The sequence below is a fragment of the Centroberyx affinis genome, unplaced genomic scaffold (assembly GCF_046629955.1).
Source record: "Centroberyx affinis isolate AG114_WGS23_722 - 3 ecotype Tasmania unplaced genomic scaffold, CSIRO-AGI_Caff_v1 ptg004162l_1, whole genome shotgun sequence".
Classification (NCBI taxonomy): domain Eukaryota; kingdom Metazoa; phylum Chordata; class Actinopteri; order Beryciformes; family Berycidae; genus Centroberyx; species Centroberyx affinis.
The window spans coordinates 100,840-122,575 of record NW_027281923.1 but is presented as its reverse complement, the minus strand read 5'-3'; the positions used below and the strand labels follow the sequence as shown (position 1 = coordinate 122,575).

General features: G+C 42.4%; 2 protein-coding genes across 3 annotated transcripts in view; both read left to right on the top strand.

Annotated features, from left to right (window-relative positions):
- Positions 1-3,979, top strand: part of LOC139663913 (myelin transcription factor 1-like protein) — a 54,724-nt gene extending 50,745 nt beyond the window's left edge. Inside the window, exons 18-22 of the mRNA XM_071542699.1 lie at positions 188-409; positions 945-1,039; positions 1,638-1,741; positions 1,944-2,087; positions 3,839-3,979. Of these exons, the coding sequence (XP_071398800.1) occupies positions 188-409; positions 945-1,039; positions 1,638-1,741; positions 1,944-2,087; positions 3,839-3,979 (706 nt within the window). The remainder of the gene's footprint in view (positions 1-187; positions 410-944; positions 1,040-1,637; positions 1,742-1,943; positions 2,088-3,838) is intronic.
- An 8,443-nt stretch (positions 3,980-12,422) lies between these two features.
- LOC139663916 (peroxidasin) overlaps positions 12,423-21,736 on the top strand; it is a 51,315-nt gene continuing 42,001 nt past the window's right edge. For both annotated transcript variants that reach the window (XM_071542702.1, XM_071542701.1), the window contains exon 1: positions 12,423-12,607. In XM_071542702.1, the coding sequence (XP_071398803.1) occupies positions 12,423-12,607 (185 nt within the window). The remainder of the gene's footprint in view (positions 12,608-21,736) is intronic.

Below are 21,736 nucleotides of genomic sequence, written 5' to 3'. Positions count from 1 at the left end.
GGATAATCATCAAGATGATTACAGTTGTGTGTTGATTAACCAAATAATCAAGACAGCATTATAGATGACTATGACAGTCAGGCTTCAAGTTTCAGTGTCGGGTTTTGAATGTGTGAGTAGGGGGAAGGTGATGAATGAACGAATGGCAGTGAATCTCCTCTGAGACCGTCTCACTCTGTCCACCCAGGTGTCCGGTCCCCGGCTGTGACGGACAAGGTCACGTGACGGGGAAGTACGCGTCCCACAGAAGCGCGTCGGGATGCCCCATAGCGGCCAAGCGACAAAAGGACGGCTACCTGAACGGCATCCAGTTCACATGGAAGGCGGGCAAGACGGACGGGATGTCCTGCCCCACGCCGGGGTGCGACGGCTCGGGGCACGTCAGCGGCAGCTTCCTGACACATCGGAGGTGGGTCTAGGGAACTGAGTGGGGTGTTGTGCTGTTTTTAAAGAGAATTTAGAGCTTTTGAGATGGGATGACCTGAACAGATGAGGTTCACACGCTGATACCGCCCTCTTGGCTGTTTCTCCATCTACTTCAGTGGTTGGATATTGCTCAATCCTGTGTTGTCTTGAATGCACCTTTATCCCAACAGTAGGGTTGAACCTCTTTTTTATGACAAGGATAAAGCACAAAGCTTCACAGAAGGACTAGTGGAATTTAACCTAGAGGACAGATTTGGTTTAACTTTCTGCACCTACAGTGGAACTGACAAGAGTTGATGGAGAGCAATGATTCATGACGACCAGTTGATGCACCAAGCTTTAACCGTGACATTGATGGAATAGTTTTTTCTATACCGCCCTATAAATAAAATAGACTTATAGACTGCAGTCTATAAAAAATGAATTTATAGACTGCAGCCAGTAAAAACTGTTGGTTGATTGTGTGTGTAACCCAGCATGCACTAAAACAATGCCTCCTGTCCTTATCGGTGCACCAGTCTGTCTGGCTGTCCTCGTGCCACTTCTGCCATGAGAAAAGCCAGGCTGTCCGGAGTGGAGATGCTGACAATAAAACAGCAACGTGCCAGCAACGGTAACCACAACACCCGCTCGCCCACACAATACAGCCAATCAGGGACGGGCATGTGAAATGACATACCGAGTCAGAATTCCAACTTCAGATAATGAGCCAATCAGGAGGGTGTATGCAGAATGAGCAGCTCCTGAAATAAACAGCCAATCAGGCATAGGTTGTAAATAATGAGTTTTGGAGAGTGGCTCCAGTCTGACAGAGAAGGGCTGGGCTTTGCTTGGCAGTAATCAAACACATAACATCTGAGCCAGACAGCTTCTGCGCTTCAGCCTTTATCTGCAATATTTTGTTCACACTTCACCCAGGACTGCAGTGAATCTCAAGGGTTCATAAAGGAATCTGATGGGATCGTAAAGTTATTTGTCTGTAATATTATTCAGTTTTGATTAGCTGAAACAGTCTGCTGCAATTCTATTATGAAGGTGAAGATAGCGACTCCAAATTTCTACCCAAATTCATAACTCTGCTACAAAGTCATATTATGTAATTTGTGATTAGTTCAGTGCAAATATAAAGACTATTAATCTAATATTCTGTTGGAGATATGATGGAGGGCTGTTATTAATGTGTCAATGCTCATATTGTTCCTTCCCTTTAGGACTAGAGCATGAAGAGGAGATCAAACAGCTGGATGAAGAAATCAAAGATTTAAGTGAATCAAATTCACAAGTGGAAGCAGACATGATCAAACTTAGAACACAGGTAAATCGAGGCAGGAGTGGCACATATCTCTGATCTGATGGTGCATTCAGTGACATGCATGTGTGTGTGTGTGTGTGTGTGTGTGTGTGTGTGCATGTGTGTGTGTGTAGCTGTGTCAGTCGTGAATGCACCACGGTGTATGCTCGCCTGTGTGTACAAAGCTTTGCTGTAACATCATGCCGTCCGCCCCTCCTCTCCTCAGATTACAACAATGGAGTCCAACCTGAAGTCCATAGAGGAGGAAAACAAGGTGATTGAACAGCAAAATGAATCTCTCCTGCATGAGCTGGCCAACCTCAGCCAGTCACTGATTAACAGTTTAGCTAATGTCCAGCTCCCTCATATGGTAAGGGCCACCAGGAACGGCAAGCCGGCAAGTTACAGAACATAGCTAAACCTAACGTTACACCAGCTAATTCATTTATTTGTGTATTTAGCCACAGCCTATTGTGCATGCTTAGCCTAAAATGTAGAGCGTTGCTTGTCTTTCCAAGCTGTAAGGGGGAGTTGTGAAATGAGGCTTGATTGGACATGTAGTTTTTCACAGTGGTGAAGAGATGACAATAACTCTAAGGAAATTATTGCTACATACCAATTGATCTCCATTAGGCCAAACAAGGAAACCCAAGTCTTCATCATCATAGTTATAAATAATACAAAGTCGTTGAACTTTCAAAACAATACATTGTCCTCTCATCACCATTTTGGTTCTATAATACATTTTGAATATAAGACAATTTTTTGAGGAATGAGAACCTGTGTTCTGTATAGTATAATCAGTATTATTGACTAAACATCAATGTGCTTCACACAGCTTATTTCCATACGCCGTCATTCTATTTTTTCCTTACAGTCTATTCAAGAGAAGTGGGGAATGATTCAATTCCAGAGCTAACAGTTTCATTGGAATCACGGCCTATTTACTTCTGTTTTAGCCCGTCCTTATCGCCATTCACTGATGACATTCTCTCGCATAGCGGATAATTTAACATGCAGAGACAAGGAAATAAATGAATTCCTCAGTCAATCGTCCTTGGCTCAATGGCAAGGCAATTTTGGTAATCATATTTTCCCCTGATATTTCAAGCAATTTTCCAGATAGAACAAATCTATAATATTAAAGGAAAACGTATTTAAGCGGTTAGAATTTTACAAATTATACTTCTTCACCATACCAAAAGGCCATTCGGATGCTGTGAACTGGATTCAGTCTTAGGCCCAGTGTCGTGTTTTGTTTCCAAAGTATGTTTTGATGTCTCATATCTTCATGTTGGCAGTATGCTACAATATGTCCAGCTACTGCCTTCACAGGCCTTACAGGTCCTCTGTGGCTGTATATCAGACTGCCACCTAGTGTTTAAGTGAGAGAATAGCACCTTAGTGTTTGTGACACATGGAAAGGCCATTCCTCAAAGCAAGCTAATGGAACTGTGTTCACCACCTCTCCTCTCCATAGAAACCGCTGGCACACAAAGAGGCTCCCATTAGAAATAACAGCTGCTTACAGTTGCACCAGCGAGTAAGAGAATGACTTATTTAATTCTTTCTGTTTTGTTGTGTATTTCATTCTGGTTGACTCTGATTTGTCTCCTATGTTCATCCCCCTTCTCGTTTGCCATGAACTTACACCCATATACTGTATGCATGTGCTCCGGGCTAATCTCATCTTATAATACTAGTAACTGCAAACATCAATGAGTGGAGAGAGCTTGTTTTATAACACATGGTACTATTTGCTGAAATCACATTTTAGGAACTTGCTTTAGTAAGATGGAGGGCCAAGCATGAAACAAAATCAACTGAATATCTATGGAGTCTCATTGAAGACACTTTGCAGTGTGAATTCATTACTTTGAATGTTGTGAGGAAGATAAAGCTCCAGTGTCTTTGATGCTTTAACCATTCCACTCCCTGGTCCTCCTTAACATCTCATGTATTGAGATGTACCTGCACATGTATTTAAAGCACAGTTAGGCTTAATTGATTGAGTCTTTCTTCTTGATAGTTGAGACATCCGATACGAAGATTTTACAGGACATCTTGAATCCTCTCTTCCCTCTCTCCTCCTAATTCCTCTGTTTCTGACTGGTCCCACAGGAGCCGATCAGCGAGCAGAACTTCGACGCGTACGTGACCACTCTAACGGATATGTACACGAACCAAGACCAGTACCAGAGCCCGGAAAACAAAGCCCTGTTGGAAAATATCAAGCAAGCTGTCCAAGGGATCCAAGTGTAGCCGCTCAGCAGACAAAGGGAGATTCTTTTTTTTTTTCTGGCATATGAAAAATCCACAGACAAACAGGCAGTGACGGTCTTATCTCCTTCGGTTCGGTGCAGTAACTTATCATATAGTGTTATATATCTTCAATTCTGTTCTTTCAAAAAAAATAAAAAATAGAGGTGTTATGCTTAGAAAGACCTCATGATAATTTCTTTTTTTTTCCTTTTGGGTCTTGCTTTGAGGAAGAAAAAAAAATGAGCAAACAGCAAAATAGTTTTTGAGGACATTCACATTTTGTACGTTTTCATATGAGCTGACATAGTGTCATGTAATGTTTCTAGCTGCTCATGTATGCACATTTTTAGTGTATATTTCTGAACAGTAAGCTAATGATTATAGGACGTGAGTTCTTTTTATTGCTTGACAATGAAGCATTTTAGATGAAAAAGCTGAACTGGACAGTGAAAAACAAATGAAAAAACGACGAACAAAGGAGGAAGCTACTTCTTTTTTTCTCCTCACTGGATGATTTTGGACTTGATGATTTTAGATGTTTGTTTTTTTTCCCTTCTTCTTGCGTGTAGATTGTTCAATAGCAAGAACTGGTTTGTGAATCGCTTTATTTTCTGACAATGCTTGAGAAATGTTTGTCTTTCGTTTTGAGAAAAAAAAAAGGTTTGTAGCTGTAGGTGGGGGCATTTTTTAATTGGTGCTGTAAATGAATCTGGAGAGGAAACTGACCTGACGTATGTATGAATGTATGTATGAACAGTTTTATTGTAAACATCATTACACGGAAACCCGATGGTGGAAATCCCATTATCTAGGAGAGACAACTCACTCCCAGAGCAACACACCTGTGTGGTGCATGCATGTTCACCATGCCCATCTCTACATAATCTAAAATAGAAATGATAACCTATAGAGACGACATTCTAGCCTTTCTAGTATCAATTCTGTTCAATTTCGAGACTTCTGTTGCTAGAATCAAGAAATGTCTCAGCAATATAACTAAATCATTTGTTTATAGTAGGTATGGGATGCAATCTGCAAAAGGAAAAAAAATGTTTGGGTATATGCAATTTCTTGTTTATAAGCATAGCGGGGAAACATGAATCTTTTTAATATAGCCTATGTAAAATATTGATTTTTATACAAATCTTTTAATACAAAAAGTCTTTTTAAAAAGGAGGAGGAAACTTGGACATTCAGTTTTAGAAGCGAAAGTATATGAGTTCCACTTTCTTTCTGTACGATTTTGCACAGGGACACCTTCGTTTCCATGTTTTGATGTTCTTACAGAAACTAAAAGCAGTACCTGAGAGCCTAAGCGGCGGGTCGCAGAGGGTTTTGTAAAGAGAATTTATAGAGTATGACAGCGGGACTTACAGGGTCACTGTCCCCACTTATGTGCCAGTAGACTATTTGCACTTGTCCTTGAAGATATTATCCTTACGTGCGGCGGCGTGCAATTTTCCAGGTGACCTCTTTGGCACGAGATTGGAGCAAACGAACTGCTATAGTAGCCACTGTAGGTGTGGAGGAAGAACAGGGACTTGAAATCAGAGAGGAGGATGATTATAACCATAGCAGTTATACTGTAGGCTATTATCAACTGTAAAAACAATGATGTTCTTTCATTTTTGCTATGTTTTAGGAAGATGAAGTTATCCCCCAGCAGCACTTTATATCTAATCACTGTACAAAGGATTAAATAGTCAATCAATTCAAGGTTTTAAAAAAGCAGAAGCAAACGAAGGCTTGTTTTACTGAGCAAGGCCTTTGAGGGGTGCTACACCCAGGGGTGACACGCCTGCCTGTACGCACCCCTCCGTTCTGTTGTGCTAGTTGTTAGCGATCATGTTCAGAATTTGCCTTTTTTGAGAGCTAATGCAAAAGGTGCTTGTTGTTCACCTGATCGAAACTCATCTATTGTACTTTACTGTCCTCTTTCAGGACTCTACTATCCATCATCCATGACTGCATACGCCTTTTTCCACAGCATCGTGTCTGCAGCTTTTTGCCAATATAGTAATGCTTCAGTAGAGTAATAGCTAGTACCAGTTTTTGAATTAATTCTCATTATCAGTAAAAATGGAAAAGGGATTTTAAAGCACAAACCGGCTGCTCATCTGATGTTGGTACATAAATAACAAATTTGAAAAAAGAGTTATCTGTGACTATCTATAGGGAACACAAAAAGGTTGTCACATATTTAGAATGCTGACTTTTCATATAAATTATTGTGAATTCATCAGAGTTTATTATTTTATTTGAACCGATTCATTTTGAGATTGATTTCAGTGATCATTAACAAAGACAGGATTTTGTATAAACTATTGTGCTCTCTGTGGAACTGAAGTTTGATTTATTTTTGTACTACACAGCATGGATTTGTTGACATTTTAATTTTGCTATAAATGTGTGAGATCACAAGTTGCTGTGATATTTCATTTATAAATTGTGAACTTTGTACAATTTTTGTCATGCTGGATGTTGACACATCTTACTCTGAATAAAGAAAAAAAATGTGTTGCCACAGGCCTGTAAAATTACTATTTTGTTGTTTTGTGTTCATGATGTAATTATACTGCAGAAACCATTAGGGCTCAGTTTCATAAAATGACCCAATTATTAATTCTAATTTAATTAGATTATTTTATTATTAAATGAATTCTACATCTACCAGCAGAGATCAGCAAACCCAAATTATTATACAGTAATACACCACTTGGCTTTGCTTTGTGCTGTGCAGTGCTGCTGCTGATGAAAGTCTGGTTATTTTTTCAAAATGTGAGATTTGGACATAATGTTAACTATTGACTTTGACTGGCAAGTTATTGACATGTTGCCATTCCCTGTTGGTCCTCACACTGTTTAGCCCTTATATCCTTTGTTATAGTCAGTGCCAACAGAAACAACAGAAAACAATTATAACAAACTACAATTTCACGCAGACTAACATTTTGGTTGAATTACCTGTTTGGCCAACTTCTTAATTAAGTTGAAAATGCAGCCAATTAAATGGCATTTAGCCTAGATAATCCAGTTTATGCAATTTTTTAAGGCTACAGGACTATGTTCAATTTAATGTTCTCTCTCTCTCTCTCTCTCTCTCTCTCCACTGTGACTGTCCCTGGCTACGTTCAACAGTTGTACATTGAGCAACTGTTATGGTTTCCCTTACTGACCTGACTGTGTGGTACTGGACAGAACAGATAAACAATGCACAGGGCCAAATGGTGACAGACAGCAGCGTGGGAGGCCCATAGAAAGTGCCTGGGATAATGCTGCCATGCTTGTGTTGGTTTTGTTATTCATTGCTAGTGGTCTACTGAGTGTATGTTCTTGTCCAAGCCACTGTTTTGTTTCTAAACCTTGGAACTTGGAACTCATACCAGCAGTTTCTTCTCTACTATTCAGTAAGTAGCCTGTCACCACACATAGGTGCAGTAAACAACAGCCAAACTATTAAACTAAACCATGGCTGAACCATATTGCATCATTGATTTGAAGCTAAAAAGAAATGTGAGGGAATTTTTATTATTATTATTTTTCTCAACCCATAGTACATTGCTCCTTGGAAAGTTTCAACCAAACTTGAAGGTGCAGCAGAAACTTGTAAAGTGCAAGGTTGTAGTGGTTTAGGGAGGGAAAATCCTGCAGTCTCTGATGAAATCCCAGACATGGAGGGAGGGAGAGACAGAGAAGCAGGTAAAGAGATAGGCGGAGTGAGAGATTGATTTTGACTCTACCTAAATCCCACAATGGGCTTTTCAGGCCTCAGCCCTGCAGCTGCATTGATTTCTCTTGTGGTGCAGAGCACAAACAACGCGCTCTGGCCGCTCTCGATCTTGTCAGTCCACCGACTTCTGAGGACCACGGCCAGTTTACCACAGTTTAACCCTGCTCTCCCTGTCATTATTCCCTATGTAGACATTGAACTATATGTAAAATACTTGTAACTACCATTTGTGTAGACAAAAGAGACCTCCAGGAGTTAACAGCCGTTTCTTTGTTTCTATGCAATTCAGACTGGAGGTTGTTCCTATTCTAAATTAAATTTAGCCAATAACAGAATGATAAACACACAATTTACAAAAAGTACATTAAGAAACAAGGTTTCATTTGAAGAAGTTTTTCAAATGAATGGAATGTTGAATATGAAGAGGGAAAAGTCAGAGAGCTCCTGCTCTCGATCTCTCTTGCCCTCTTGAGATCAGGAATGATGATTTTGTCCTCCTCCCTGTTTCTCTCGTTCTTATTATGCTCAGAGTCACAGCCATTGTACGCTTCCTCATATTGTTGGTGTTTCTTGGCCTCTTCAAGGCAGGGATCATGACCTTTGGATGATCATTCATTGCCATGAGCCTCTTGTTTCTGTCTGTGGGAGTTTGCTCATGGCAGTTCTCATTGGCTCGCTTGCTAGAGCGCCCAGACTGAGGCTCAGCTTCCCTTCCTCACTTGGTAGATCCAGGCTTGAAATTTTTCCCTCCAACTTATTTACTCTCCAGACAAACTTCTTCTGTTGACCACAAGAGGAAAAGCAGGAGATCCTGTCAGACAGACGATTAAAGGAAGAAGTATGGGGGCTTCACCAGAACTTCACCAGAACACCAGAATCAGGGCAAGCCCCCGTGTCCTTTTCCCCAGCTTCCTCCAGCTCTTCCTGGCAGAGCCCCAGGAGCTGCCAGGCCAGCTGGGAGATGTAGTCCCTCCAGCCTGTCCTGGGTCTCCTCCCAGTCGGCCGTGCCTGGTACACCTCCAAAGTGAGGCATCATTACCGGGTGCCCCAACCACCTGAACTGGCTCTTCTCAGTGTGGAGGAGAAGAAAAGGCTTGCAGCAGCAGCTCCAGCACTATGATGCCGCTGCAACACCCACAGAATACCTCGGGGAGCACGGTTGCAGGCCTTTTTCAAATCCACAAAACACATGTAGCAAAGCTTTTAACCCTCTCCCAATTACCTGTGAGAGGGTTAAAAGCTGCTCCATTGTTCCTCCCAGAGCCTTCTCCAGAACACCCACCACCCCCCATCCTTTCCAAAAGGGCTGGATACTCTGAGCTGCTGTTAGGCACATATGTGTAAACAACAGTCAGACTTTTTTCTCTTCACAACTTACTGCCTTGAGGAGACCCACTCATCCACTTGGACTAACTCCAACTGTGCAGCAGTGAGCCAGGGACTGGTGAATATATCCACACCGCCCCACCCTTCACACTTCAGGTCAGGTGGTGAGCTGACAAGATCCCACGTTGCTTTTTCAGACTGTGAGGTTTATTCACTTCTTTTAGATAAATAAATCCTAAATTGTAGAGTTCAGTTTATAATTCTGTATGATATCATAACTGATATGGAATTGCAAATTCAGCCCAATCTCTTAGTTCAATATCCAAAAGGCAAAAGTTAGTTCACACACAGATCTTACAAAATAGGCAGATCTTTATTTCACCAATTTATTTTGGCCATGTGAAACAAACATGTTAATGTTTGGCCTAGTGGCGTTCATCAGAGCATGCATGAGAATGGAAGCCAATGGAAGTCATTCTTATACAGTTGTCTGCAGGTGTGAGGCTGTAGGGAATGACATGATCATTTACTTTTCTATTTTTCTTTATAAAAAAAATGATAATGACAATCAATAGGTGAAATAGCAGAATGAATAATTACGCTGATGTTTGAACCTGTAAGCAACAACAGTTAAAACCATGTAGTTGGAAAGGAGTCATTTACAACTGAAGCAAGTTTAAGCAATAATCTCTCTTGGGAGATGTGACATATGGAATCATTTGCTCCCTTGTTGCATCTGATTAGCATCAGTTTGACATACAGTCAGCAAAATAAACAGATAGGGGATTATATTTGTGCATATATGGTATCTGAGTACTCAAGTGGCAAGAGAAGGTCAGTAGCTGGTCACTCACTGGAAAAGGATGATTATGGTTATTATATAATCAATGGAAAGACAGAGGAGGAGCGGAAATTTTGCCAAACATTTTTGCTCATTATTGTCACACAAGTGGCGGAAACGATGATACAGATAGGATAATCATCAAGATGACTGCAAGTGTAATGATGATGATGATTATACTGTAGAAGACTATGACAGGCAGGCTTCATGTTTCATCATGCAATTATGAGTGAGTATTGTGAGTGAATGAATGAATGAATGAATGAAAGTCAAACGACTTGGCCTACACCTTTTCATGAGTCTCCTTATAGCAACATTTTGCTATACTACCCTATAACTCTTCTGCAGCCAGTAAAAACTGTTGGTTGATTGTGTGTGTAACCCAGCATGCACTAAAACAATGCCTTCTGTCCTCATCGGTGCACCAGTCTGTCTGGCTGTCCTCGTGCCACTTCTGCCATGAGAAAAGCCAGGCTGTCCGGAGTGGAGATGCTGACAATAAAACAGCAATGTGCCAGCAACGGTAACCACAACACCCACTCACACACACAATACAGCCAATCAGGGACGGGCATGTGAAATGACACACCGAGTCGGAATGCCAACTTCAGATAATGAGCCAATCAGGAGGGTGTATGCATAATGAGCAGCAAATAAACAAACATCAGCTAGTAGGCTGTCAGAAATGAATTTTGGAGAGAATCTGGAAAAAATGGCTAGGATTGTTTGGCAGTAATCACTGACACACATTCTCATCTGGGCAGCAGTAATTATTACAGGAGACTGTGCTAGGTGACTTTACCTTCACCTTCATTATTTTGGTTATGCTACATCCCAGACTGCTTCCAGTATAAAAGCTGGTACCAGATTTTGTTGGTACACATTTGAAAAAAGTTATCTCTGGTTATCTATAGGGAACACAAAGGTCACATATTTAGAATGCTGACATTACAATATTTGTCATTCTGGATGTTGACCCATTTTACTCTGAATAAAGAAAAGAATGGTTCTGTTTTGATGGGTTTATGATGTATTGATATTGCAGAGCATTGTTAATTCTAAATTTACCAGCAGATGTCAGCAAACACAAACTATTATAGTAAAGGCTACATTGAGGCATGTGTTGTGTAATAATGATGTTGGTGGTGAGAGTTGACAATGACTTCATGTAAGTCAGGGAATTTTTCCAAAACGTGAGGGTTGGAAATATAATGTTGACCACTGGAGAGTTATTTAAATCAGTGGTTCTCACTCTTTTTGGCTTGTGACCCTCTTTCCAGGTTGTTTCATTTGATCAATTATCAAAAGAGGCCTGGTAGCTGAAAATTTCTCAAGAAAAAAAGCAAAAAAAATTAGAGAAAAATCAGAAAAAATACACAATAATAAAACAAATGTTTTTCTTATCCCACTCAATGTTCCCAATCCCGTCCTCAAGTTCCCTCTGTCCTGCAAGTTTTAGTTCCAGCTCTGCTCTTGCACACCTGATCCAATTAAAGGCTACACTTTGCATTCTAGTGGTAAATCTTTTCTTACTGCTCAACCAATCAGCATTAAGGCCTTAATTGGACCAGGTGTGCAAGAGTAGAGCTGGAACTAAAACTTGCAGGACAGCGCGGTAGGCTAGTTGAGGACTGGATTGGGAAACACAATCATCTCGCGACCCACTTGAGGGCCCCGACCCCCATGTTTGAGAACCACTAGGCCTAGATGTTTAGATGTTCTTCACTGTGTGTTTTCACATTGTGCAAGTCTTGTTTATGTCTATAGGCTATCAGATAGTTCCGTTTGTCACTTCTGGTTGGCGAGATAGTCGTAAAATACCCAATAAACGCACACTTGTGACAGCATTCAAATGCCAATCACTACTCATACCGGTACCTATGTGTTGCATAGCAACCACTTTGTTTAGCGACTGTTAAAGAACTAGGGGCTATATTGTTTGGCGGAAGAATAACAATTAGTATTGTTCAATCATTATCGATTGAAAGTCAAAGATGTATTCATCGTTTGAGTTCTTTCTGTTTTAATGCAATTACCGACGTTCTACAAAGGCAGTAACTAAACACCGTGTAACTTAGCCTACAGACACGGTGCTTAACAGTGATGTTAGCGGCTCGTTGCTTTAATTAACATAGCTTTAGGTTATGGACACACCGATGTTCTTATTCGGTGTTTTATCTAAACTGAAAACTCCCAACTGGATGGCGTCCAGTTCAACAACAACCCAGTCCAAAATAATCTACGTGCCATCGAAAAGGAATCCAAAACTCTGCTCCACATCGCGCTGCAAGCATCCGTTTTATTTTATTACACCGCTTTCTGATTGGCTTCCCTTGTCTGGGACTGTAACATACTGCCCCACTTATTTTTTTCTCTCTCTCTCTCTCCCTCTCTCCCTCTCTCTCCCTCTCCCTCTCTCTCTCTCTCTCTCTCCCTCTCTCTCTCTCTCTCTCAGCTGAATTCCTCAGCTTTACAATAACTGAGTCGATGTTAGTCGGTGAGAGGGGCAGCTGGCGGTCTGTGCTCTGCTCGGCTCACTCCTAGCAATGGCGCTGTGGACTGGCCAGCTCTTTTCTCCGTTTCTACTCGCGGTGGCTTTGTTATTGATTGCTAGTGGACCACAGTTTGTACTTTCTTGTCCGAGTCGCTGTTTATGTTTCCGAACCACCGTGAGATGTATGCATCTAAACTTGGAAACCGTACCAGCAGTTTCTCCTCAGACTACCATTCTGTAAGTAGCCTATCACTTAATCTAACGGGAAAAACCCACCGGGCACACCAGACATGAATGCAACGAATGCTCCTGCTGTAGGCTACATTTCTCCACATCTGTCTTTGCTAAGGCTATAATGTTATTAGTTGATAGCATTTACTTTAACAGCCTATTCAAAGCCTTTTTACATATATATATATATATGTATATATATTCAGTCGCTAAGTTGAAGGATAAAGTTGAAATGAAGACAAAGACCAGTGGCAATATCCTATGGCAATACACAGGTTATTACAATGTCTTTGGAAGTTTTAGAAAGTTCTGACACCTGCCAATGAGTTCAGCTGCTGGCTGCAGTGGTGTGTAGGGGTTAGGGAACAGGTTTTAGGGTCACAGCTGGTGAAGTCGGCCACCAGTAATGTGGAGGGTTAGGCTGTTCAATAGAGTTCTCTGCGTGAGAGCGTTGTATGTGGAACCACAGCAAGTGTTAACATCTCCCTCATGCAGTCATGGCTTAATGACGTTTAATGAAATGCATGCTCTTGGACTGCAAGTGACAGACCGTGGCCAAACGGGCTTTATCGAAGCCACAATCTTTTCCTGCGGACTTCCATCAGGTGTGTGTTACGTGTCTTGGGGAAAATGCTGGCTCCATTTCCAAGGGAAACCCTCACTCAAGGTCAGGTTTTGGGTAACCCTTGTCAGGTTAATATCCGGATGAAGAAGAAAAAATAGAACATGATTGTACTTTCGAGGATGGATCTTTGCACTGCATTGAGATACAGACATCATCCACATCCCGTCTGCTGCTTCCTTTTCTTCAAGATCAAAAAAGCTATCATGGAGCCTGGAGAAGGTTTGTCTCATGGGTTAAACTCTATGTTTGACTTTCTATCTGGGATTAAAGGAAAGAAATGCGACCTTCTTGTTGAGCACTTGTGAATGTGTCCTGGATGTCAGGAGCACTCCACTAAGGTCAGCCGGCCAAACAGTTTGCCTTTTGTTGTAGCCAGCGACAGGCTGTAAGAGCCACAGTGACAGAGCCCAAGTATGTGCCACCCCTTGTCTTTAATTGACCCATGCGATATTGTCGTGTGTTTCACGACGTTCATAATGCAGCCCCACAAATAAAGAGCTTCATTCAGCCAGTCAGCAGGGGCACAAAGGGGCAACAGAGCCAGCCTTAACCACAGCAGCCGCAGCAGCATATATCAGAATTAGCCTTGTCCTCTAACATCTGCAGGCAGCCCGCAGCCTTGAAGGGAACCCGTGGCCCAGCCTTGCCCCAAAGGAAAGATGAAAGTCCACCCTTCCTCCACAGCAATGAAGGGATTGTTTAGGTCCCCTGTAGGATGCCTCTAAGTCTGTTGGAGGGTTGATCAGAGGAGGCAAGCATGCTGTGGTTTCCTCAAGCTTTGCATGCTGGCGGGGGTTTGAAGCTGCAGCCACCTGTCGCCTTTCCCCTCGCTCCGCTGTCATGTCAGGACATGAATGCCGTTCCTGCTCTGCCTTTTCCGTTCTCCTACATAAAATGCTCCACACATCGCCGGCCCTCCGCGGTGGCAAAACTCTTCATACGGTGAACTGCAACTCACCCAGGAACTGTTGTGATGGAAAGTCTGAATGTGAGGAGCAGTTGTCTCCTTGCTGTATGTGGTCTGTCTGCAGCGGCTGATCACATTAAGTCCCATTACACAGTAGTCAGAGAGAGTGGATTAAAAGCACGTCCTTTGAAAGAGAGAACTTATGCATGCGTTCACGTGTGTGGTTGGTGTTTAGGCAATTGCAACCCTTGAGCTTTTCCTTTGGTCCTTGACAGGTCTAGAGAATCGGCTAATAGTTGGATAGGGAACAATGTGAGAGTTTTTTTTCTGAAGTCACTGGGTTCACTTGGGGAGATACCCGCCTCGCCAGGCTCTGGAGGTAAGTGCTGTATAGGCGCTGCATTCCTCCTTCCACCTGGCAGCATGCCACACTCTGACTAGGAATTTCCTCTTCGACCGATCATACCGTAAGAGTGTCAGATGATCCACTACATGAGCCCTTAGTGCTGCGGGACGGTGCTGTGTTTTTGTTGGAAGCGTGATTGAAAGCTAATGCAATTGTGCACTTCTTCTACGCTGGCTACCAAAGCTTACTTCAGTATCCACTCTCCATTTATTTACATTTTCTTATATATCTATCTACTGCTCACTTCACTTCAGTCAGTTCCATTTGTGATTGTGTTCGATTTTACATTTTGTTTAGTCATGTACACTTTTCTACCATGTCTTCCCCTCTGAGATCCTTCTATAAGTATGACTTCAGGGCCAGTATTTCAACCATGAATAATCTCAGTCTAGATATGCATGCTCTTCTTTGGTTTTCAACAAATTCCTGATAGACAGTTCTTTTTGAGCAGTTTCAAACGGTGAATGTTCGTGTCTTCACATTCTTCAACCTCACAACATCTCTTTTTCTGTCCTTTCCTCTGGGCCAGCTGAGAATAAAAACGTCTTGGCCCACATGTAGTACTGCAAACTGGCTTTGTGCCAAAGCTTTTCTACATGGCACTTGGACCAAGAAACATGGGAAGTTTTTTTTTTCAATTCTTGCTGGCCTACATTTGTTTTTCAGCTGTTCTCCCTGAGGACTCTGTGTTTGAGGCATGACAGTAAATTACTCTTCCTCTCTGTAACGACACTCCTGAATCCCTTCTCAGGGATTTCCTAAGTTGGAGACATGATTACTTTCACATTGTTAGCTGTATTTTGCCAACATCAGATATGAATCCATCGCTCTTGATGCCAACTCCATTGTGCTTGGTTATGGATGCCACCACCTTAAAAGCTCAAGAAGAAGAAGTCTTAACATGACAAGTCTTGTTGTCTTGGCATGACATGCAGTAAGCTCTTAGTATAACAAAGGGTTTGGCATTTCACAAGTCAGTATATCTACAGCCATCTTTGCTGTTACCTTCAACTTGTTACTATTTTCTCATAAGTATATTAGTTGATTTATCCATGGTACTTTGAATGTGCCATCACATGGTCTAGCACACCAGGCAAAAATGTGTTTCAACATTGTGAAAGTGAAGCCTTATTGCAAACATATGAGTGACTCCATGGCAACAGGGAGTATGCCGGCTGTAAATGTGTCAGTGCATTAAACGTGTCAATGCACTAGCTCATGAAGTGGAAGTGAAGTTAGTGTCTTTTGTTGTTCATTGATGTGAGTCTAGAATAAGGCTGGTATTCAAATGTGCTTTGTTATTCAGTTGGTTTCTTGTGTGCTCTGGTGAATGTGTTACTTGCACACAATTACTGCAGATGAACAGTATGAAACTACATTCACATCACAATTGTTTGCAGAAAATTTAAAAGATTTGCACATGAGCAGAGACATTTTTAGAGATGCAGTTGATGCGTTGTTTATTGGGAATCCATTGCTCTGTGTGGGACTAGATTAAGTTCAGTGGCTGCTTCTTTTGGGCGAAATGAATCATGGCCTATTGAGTTTGGCCTGAGTGTCCAGATGATGAGTGGAATTTTGTGTTTCTGGGTGCAGGAGGGCTGAACAGTCAGTGCAGTGGGGGTTGGTATGAATGTGTAACCAGCGAGTAGATTGGCCTGCAAGGCATGGCTCTGCCTGGTAATGGTCATGATAAGCAGATACATTTACGATGTACCCTCCTCAAGCGTGTTCTTGGAGTCCTGCATGCTCAGCTACCTGGTGATCAGCCGCAGGCCATCCTTCTCTTTCTTTTGCTTCCCTTTTAGGCCTTTTAGCCCCCACCCCCAAACGGTGGCTTGGTCTGACTGAGCGACTGTGTGAGTGAGTCAGGGAGGGAAAGAGGAGTTCCATTGTGTGGAATTTGCTGCAGTCAGGCTTTGTGAGGCGCTCAGTCTCTGCAGCATTATGGAATGCAAAGCCAGAAATCCCCAAAGCTTTGCTCATTTGCACAGGGAGATTGGGCCTAAGATAGTTGTTGAAAGGAACCCTACTGGCCCCTCTCTTCCTGTGCCCATCCAATACAGGACAGCTGGTGAATTTGGTGGAACACTGTTCCACATTTCCTCTAAATTAGTTCCTCAAAATCTTGAGTGAAAACAATCGCTGTGATTTTTCTTGATTGATGTTTGATTGATTGTTTCTGGCAGATGGAGCTATATGATATTGAGCAGTCATTATGATATAAACCTGGTAAATATCCTGTTCCTACTGAGTAGGAAACAAAGAAATCCTTCAAACATCACCATAAATTTGCCAGTAGTGGCTGAATACTGACCCTTTACAACTGTAGATAGGATCTTTATGATCATGGATACAACAGTGATAATGATGAAAATCCTACAAGACCGTTTAATGGTGTTATTTGTCAGTCAAACATTTAAAGGACCATGCTAAGCAAAGTGTTGGGGATTCTGGCTGATCTTAGCTGAGTTGTTCTATGTGTCACTATCCCTTTGTTGAACTCCATTTGGTCAGTTTTCCCTAATAGTAGTGTCTTAACTCAAAAGCCCACCAAAATACAGTAGCTCTCACTTTTTTGCATCAGTCCCTCTTTTATCCATTGTTGTATTCAGTCCATTTTAGTTGCAATAGCCCTCAGTCTCATTTAGCAATCCGAGTCCTTCAGGCTCTGTAGGATTTTGATCGGCTCTTGCTGCGCACCAGCACTCCCCTGATGAGAAACAAATCCTTCTTGTCCTTTTTATACAGGATGTCTTTCGCAGAAAGCCATTGCAGCCATGTTTGGAGATCCTGGTTCACTGTTCTTCCTCTGGGAAACCAAGCGAGGAGCCAGCCATGTTCTTGTTTAACTAAGAATGACTCACGCACGCCCGAGAGTCCTTGGCAAGCCCACTTGGGCATGTGTCACACAGCCAAACAACTCCCCTGACTAGAGAGAGAGAGGGGAGAGGTCCACACATGGCACTCAGATGCTAGCTGGAATTGGATATCAGCCAGGTCCACTCCTCGTCGTGGCTCAGACAAGAATTTACAGAAACCTCTTCTGAAGTTTTTTTCGAGCAGCTACAGTCCACATTTGCACGGTGCAGCATCATATGATTTTTCTTTGGACTGTGAATAAACAGAGATATTTTCACTTTGTTGTGTATGGTACATGCCATGGCTATAGATATGGCTACATTGGTGGCGGACAGATGCATACAAGCAATATTGGAGAATCAGTTTTACGTGGTAAACAGGCCTACTACAAACACTTCTCCAAATGGAAAATTCATAGCCCTCACTCTCACACACATAATGATTTCCGAGCAAGAACGCAACATATACACCAGAGGAACACAAGTTAGTCATAATCCAACGCTGGAGCTACAAACTCTCACAACACACTGCTCCAGCACAGCAAGCAACAGCCACAAGTATGTGCACTTCAACCCAAAAAATACGGCAGAGATCACAAAACGGTCATAGTCCGACCAACACACCAATAACACTTCCATCACATAAATTAACTAGACTAGGCAGACAACCAGCTACCTTTCCAATTCATTTAAAAAGCCAAATAAAGACACGCTGAGAGATTAGAGACGACAAGAGAGAGAGCTTTGACTAGTTTAAAACTTGAATAAGAAACTATGCATGTCGCCAGCCACAGTGACAACAGCATTACTTGTCTTAATATAGCGGCATCAGTGACACAATCACATACAATTAGATGTCTTCACAGGAGAAGGATGCGTCTGTTGTTGTGGCTTATGGCGAAGGATCCATTTTACTCTGACAAGCTGCATAAAGTAGCCAGGTGAAAACTGACATACAGTAACTTACAGTTACTTAACGGCACCCTGTTAAGCTGTTTCAGAGGCGTTTCCACCCTGCCAAGAATAAGAATAAGATTCAGATAAGAATACGTGTAATTTTTTGCCATGGAAATGGTCAAATTTCAAAGATATTGAATATCAGCACAAAATATTGGCTACCAGCAGCTTCAATACAAAAATATTGGTATTGGCCTTCAAAGAACCCATATTGTCGAACCCTGTTGTCCAACATCAGGACTCATCATTCTGATGGGCTGTTTTGGCGGGAAAGTTGCCTCGCCATGTGTCAGTTTGTAATCACAGCCGGTGTGGTATCAGGCACGGGGCTCTTATCACCCTGGCCATTTGCTCAGTGGAATTTCCCATGTGGAATCGTGAAGACTGGGTGGGCGGCCAACCTGCTAGAACCCAGAGCAGCACTGCATCCTGTTCCCCAATGTTGTCATTGACATTGTACTGTATCAGGACCCTTGCGTGTGTGTTTTGTATCTACTCTCAGACTTGTGAGCTCTCTCAGAGTGTGTGTGAAACCTCACAAGATGTATAGCGTGTTGAAGTTGCACTGAGGCGCCAGGCTCAGAAGGCACATGGTTGCTTGTCAGTGTCACTATTGTCTGAGAAAAGACAGATGTGCTCAAGGCCTTAGATCAATCACATAGCTAATGTTGAATCCGGGCGCACACGCACATAAAGTAGGGTCACAAATTAACAGGAGTTTGAGGCAAAAAATGCCATTGAAAGTTCATAAAATGCCTGTGAAATCATAAATGAGGGGGCGAAAACGAATACAACGGATAATTTGGAGTGCCATTTTTTGTGTTTCACCTGGTTCACATTATTATTTGCCAATATTCCGTGCAACTGTATTATTTCACAGTTCAATAAATTTCCTCTGAAAAGCACCAAAATGGCCCTAAAAATCAGATCAAGGGGGCAAAAAAATGCCCTCTGGAAAAAAACTTAGTTTCTTACAGTTACACACAAATACAGAAGTCATTGAGATTCTTTTTATTGTTCGATCACCTTGTTGTCCTCCTCTGTGGATTTAAACTCCATTGTTGTAATCTGAGGAGAGGAGGGGTGAGTGGCCTTTCATACTTGTGCCTTTGGCAGGTGGAGCTTCATCTTTGCTCTGATATGTTTTCCATAATGCCACTGTGTGTTCTCTTGAGGACTCTTGCAACTGTGCCAAAATCTGTATCTGCTTGAGCTCAGCTGCTGCAGATCCTCATGTGCTGCATGAGGACTGTAAAACCTGAGCGGTTGTATTCCACCAGACCTCAGTAGGTTTGTCAAGCACCTTAACAGAGAATGGCCGCTCTCAGCCGGAACCATCGCCAGTTGGAACGATTCATGTTTTTGGTGACACCATTGACCAATAGGTGGTGTAAGTCCATTGTAGGGGGACAAAGTTATGCTGTCTCAGGCACACTGTATCCAAAATACCAGGGACAAATTGTCAGCATTGTCCAGTCTAAATAGGCCATTCTAATTATCCATTGAGAAATGTAAGACTTAGTTTATCCCAAAAGGCTGCAATCATAACAAAGTGACTTCACAGCAAAATCATGCATTCAGTCCCTTGAAAAACAATTAGCCCATTTTCTCTCACTGTTGTGTATCCTTATCAGCATGGCATGTTGAATTATGAGCCTACCATTTTGTGTGGGTGAACTGCAAGATTTGTTGTTTTCAGACAGAAATCAAACGATCTATTGTACTGTCTTCATTGTATCAAAACCATTGTCGCCAAGTTCCCGTGGTTCCTTCATTACTTGTTCGCTTTCAGGCTCTTTGTTTGGGCAAAACCTAAAATAGTCTGTGAGAGTAACTCTTCTCCGGGCTTGTTTTAGCTTTGGTGTTTTATAGTTCCCTCTGGCACAGTGCCATCAAAACACATTAATGCGAGTTAACAGACTCATTCAGTGAGTCCCGGAACAAATACCATAAAATGTTCAGCGATCTGTGCTCACTTTTTTTGTGACAACAGTTTCTGGTTGCTGAATGAAGTATTTGTTGAGGAATCTTGCATAAATGCATCAACAGAGATAACAATTTGTTTACTACACTTCTGCCATACTTGTTCCTGTTTTCCTGTTCCTATGAACTGACTCATTCTCCTTCCCTGCAGTTTCTCACCCCCTGATGATAAACCATCATGCAGCAGCTTTTCAGACCATCTCCCTCCTCTGGCATTGTATAGTCAATTATTTCCTGTTTACTGATGGCTAAAAACAACTGCTGACTGCCCAAATGCTTGTTACAAAATGACTTTTGCTTAGATCTTATGAATTTGTATTGTACTTAGGCCTAAATGCCGCAAGTAGAGTATGTAGAAGGATCATCACTGACATCTTCAATACAACACTCCTCTCGACTGTAGTTAGTGTAAAAAGGAATATAGTCATCTCAACCATGCGAGTGCACGCACACACACACACACATGCGCATACACACAGTAGAGTCAAAAGAACACATCCACCAACAGGGGCAAGTGGTTCAGTTAACAAAGTCATCATTCATCCACAGCTATCAATCTTGGGCGTAGTCGTGGTAAAAACTGTTTCTTCAGGGGTTTTGGACCTACCTGCTAAGTGTATCTGGTATCTGTAGCTATAAAGTTGACTTTTCACATCTACTATAATTATCCCTTTGTGAAGTGAGGTGGATACTGTTTCAGACAATGCAAGGTGAAGCTTTGAATGAACACTGAAGAAAACTCCTTCATCTTCACTCTTACACATACCTCTTGGTCTCATGTCTGAAATTCAGGTGGGTGCTGCGTGAACTGGCGTGTAGCTGGGCTCAACCCCCCCCCCCCCCCCCCTTCTGTACCTTCATCCCCTCAGACCTGGAGGCAGGCGGGTAGGACAGCACCCTGCCTCAGCATGCCCCGGCGGTGCACTCTGCACCCCAGGGCCCGCCGCCTGCAGAAAGATGTTTTCCTAAGGGCGCTGCACCTCTTCACCTCGCAGTGATCCCTGTTCTTTCCACGGAGGACGCCCCTCCCCCTCCCCGTTTTACAGGGTTTTTCGACAAACCCGCTCCCCGAGCGCCCCAAACGCATGAAACCCGATCACGTAAAGCGCTCTCGTTCAAACTTTTCGCCCAAATCTCTCGTTGTGAGTTTCTTTTGTAGCCACAGTTCAGAAGCTGCCGATTAATTTAGATTTGTGGTCAGCTATGCAGTCATTTCCTCTCGAATTCTAACCTTGACATCAAGAGCATAATGGAATTTAATTCTCACCTACTTAAGGCGGTGCCAGAAACAACAGTATTATATAACTTCAGATTTAGTGGAAGGAGGCTCCGCACAAAGTATGTCAGTTACAGGAAGCGTCTTTCTGATAGACGCTGGATTCCTACACTAGCTCCA